Here is a 683-nt window from a genome sequence, read left to right as displayed (position 1 = left end):
CACACACACACACACACACACACAGCTAGCTAAAACTAAGTCTGGAAGAGAAAAAAAATAATTAAAAATTATTAACAAAAACTATAATAGTATATCATATAATAGCAAAATGACGCTGATGTTACCTTGCATACTGAGGGCCTGTGGTTTCATACCACTGGCTGGAGGCAGAGATGTCATCGTTTTTGATCCTCCCATCCTCCATACCGAGAGGATAACGACAGTGAGCTGAGGACGTCGAAGGAGGACAAGGTCAGAAAGTGAACGTTTCGGTGCTGTCTGTATCAATACACGTTGGTGTCGGCCTGCTTTACGGTAACATTACCTGGGTCTATCTGGCCATTGATGTTTGTTAGTGAGATGGTCAGCAGCAGATAAAGCAGCATAGTGAGACCTCAGAGTCTGCCGACAGACGACACTACAGACTACATCTCTGAGGAACAGAAAGACACAGCAGTACTGTAGCTTCTACTAATCATGTGACAATCAAAAAACGATACCAAAGCCAACTGCAGACCAAAACAAGATCAATTTAAAACCAGAGAAATTGTTCAAGACTCATATTTTTGGACATACACTACTATTTAAAAGTTAGGGGATTTTTGGGGAAAAATGTATAATTTTAGTTAGCATGCATGCAATAAATTGGTGAAAAGTGGCAGTAAAGACCGTATATATATATA

The 683-nt window shown here is 39.8% G+C and overlaps 1 protein-coding gene across 1 annotated transcript in view; it reads right to left on the bottom strand.

The window, feature by feature from the left end:
• The window catches only part of LOC122346045 (discoidin domain-containing receptor 2-like), a 13,100-nt gene extending 12,633 nt beyond the window's left edge, over positions 1 to 467 (bottom strand). Inside the window, exons 1-2 of the mRNA XM_043240698.1 lie at positions 326 to 467; positions 126 to 228 (exon numbers count right to left, since the gene is read on the bottom strand). Coding sequence (XP_043096633.1) covers positions 126 to 228; positions 326 to 386 — 164 coding nt within the window. The 5' untranslated portion in view covers positions 387 to 467. The remainder of the gene's footprint in view (positions 1 to 125; positions 229 to 325) is intronic.
• Between the last annotated feature and the right edge of the window lie 216 nt (positions 468 to 683).

Source organism: Puntigrus tetrazona, chromosome 5, assembly GCF_018831695.1.
Source record: "Puntigrus tetrazona isolate hp1 chromosome 5, ASM1883169v1, whole genome shotgun sequence".
NCBI lineage: Eukaryota > Metazoa > Chordata > Actinopteri > Cypriniformes > Cyprinidae > Puntigrus > Puntigrus tetrazona.
This window is presented reverse-complemented; position numbering and strand designations above follow the sequence as displayed.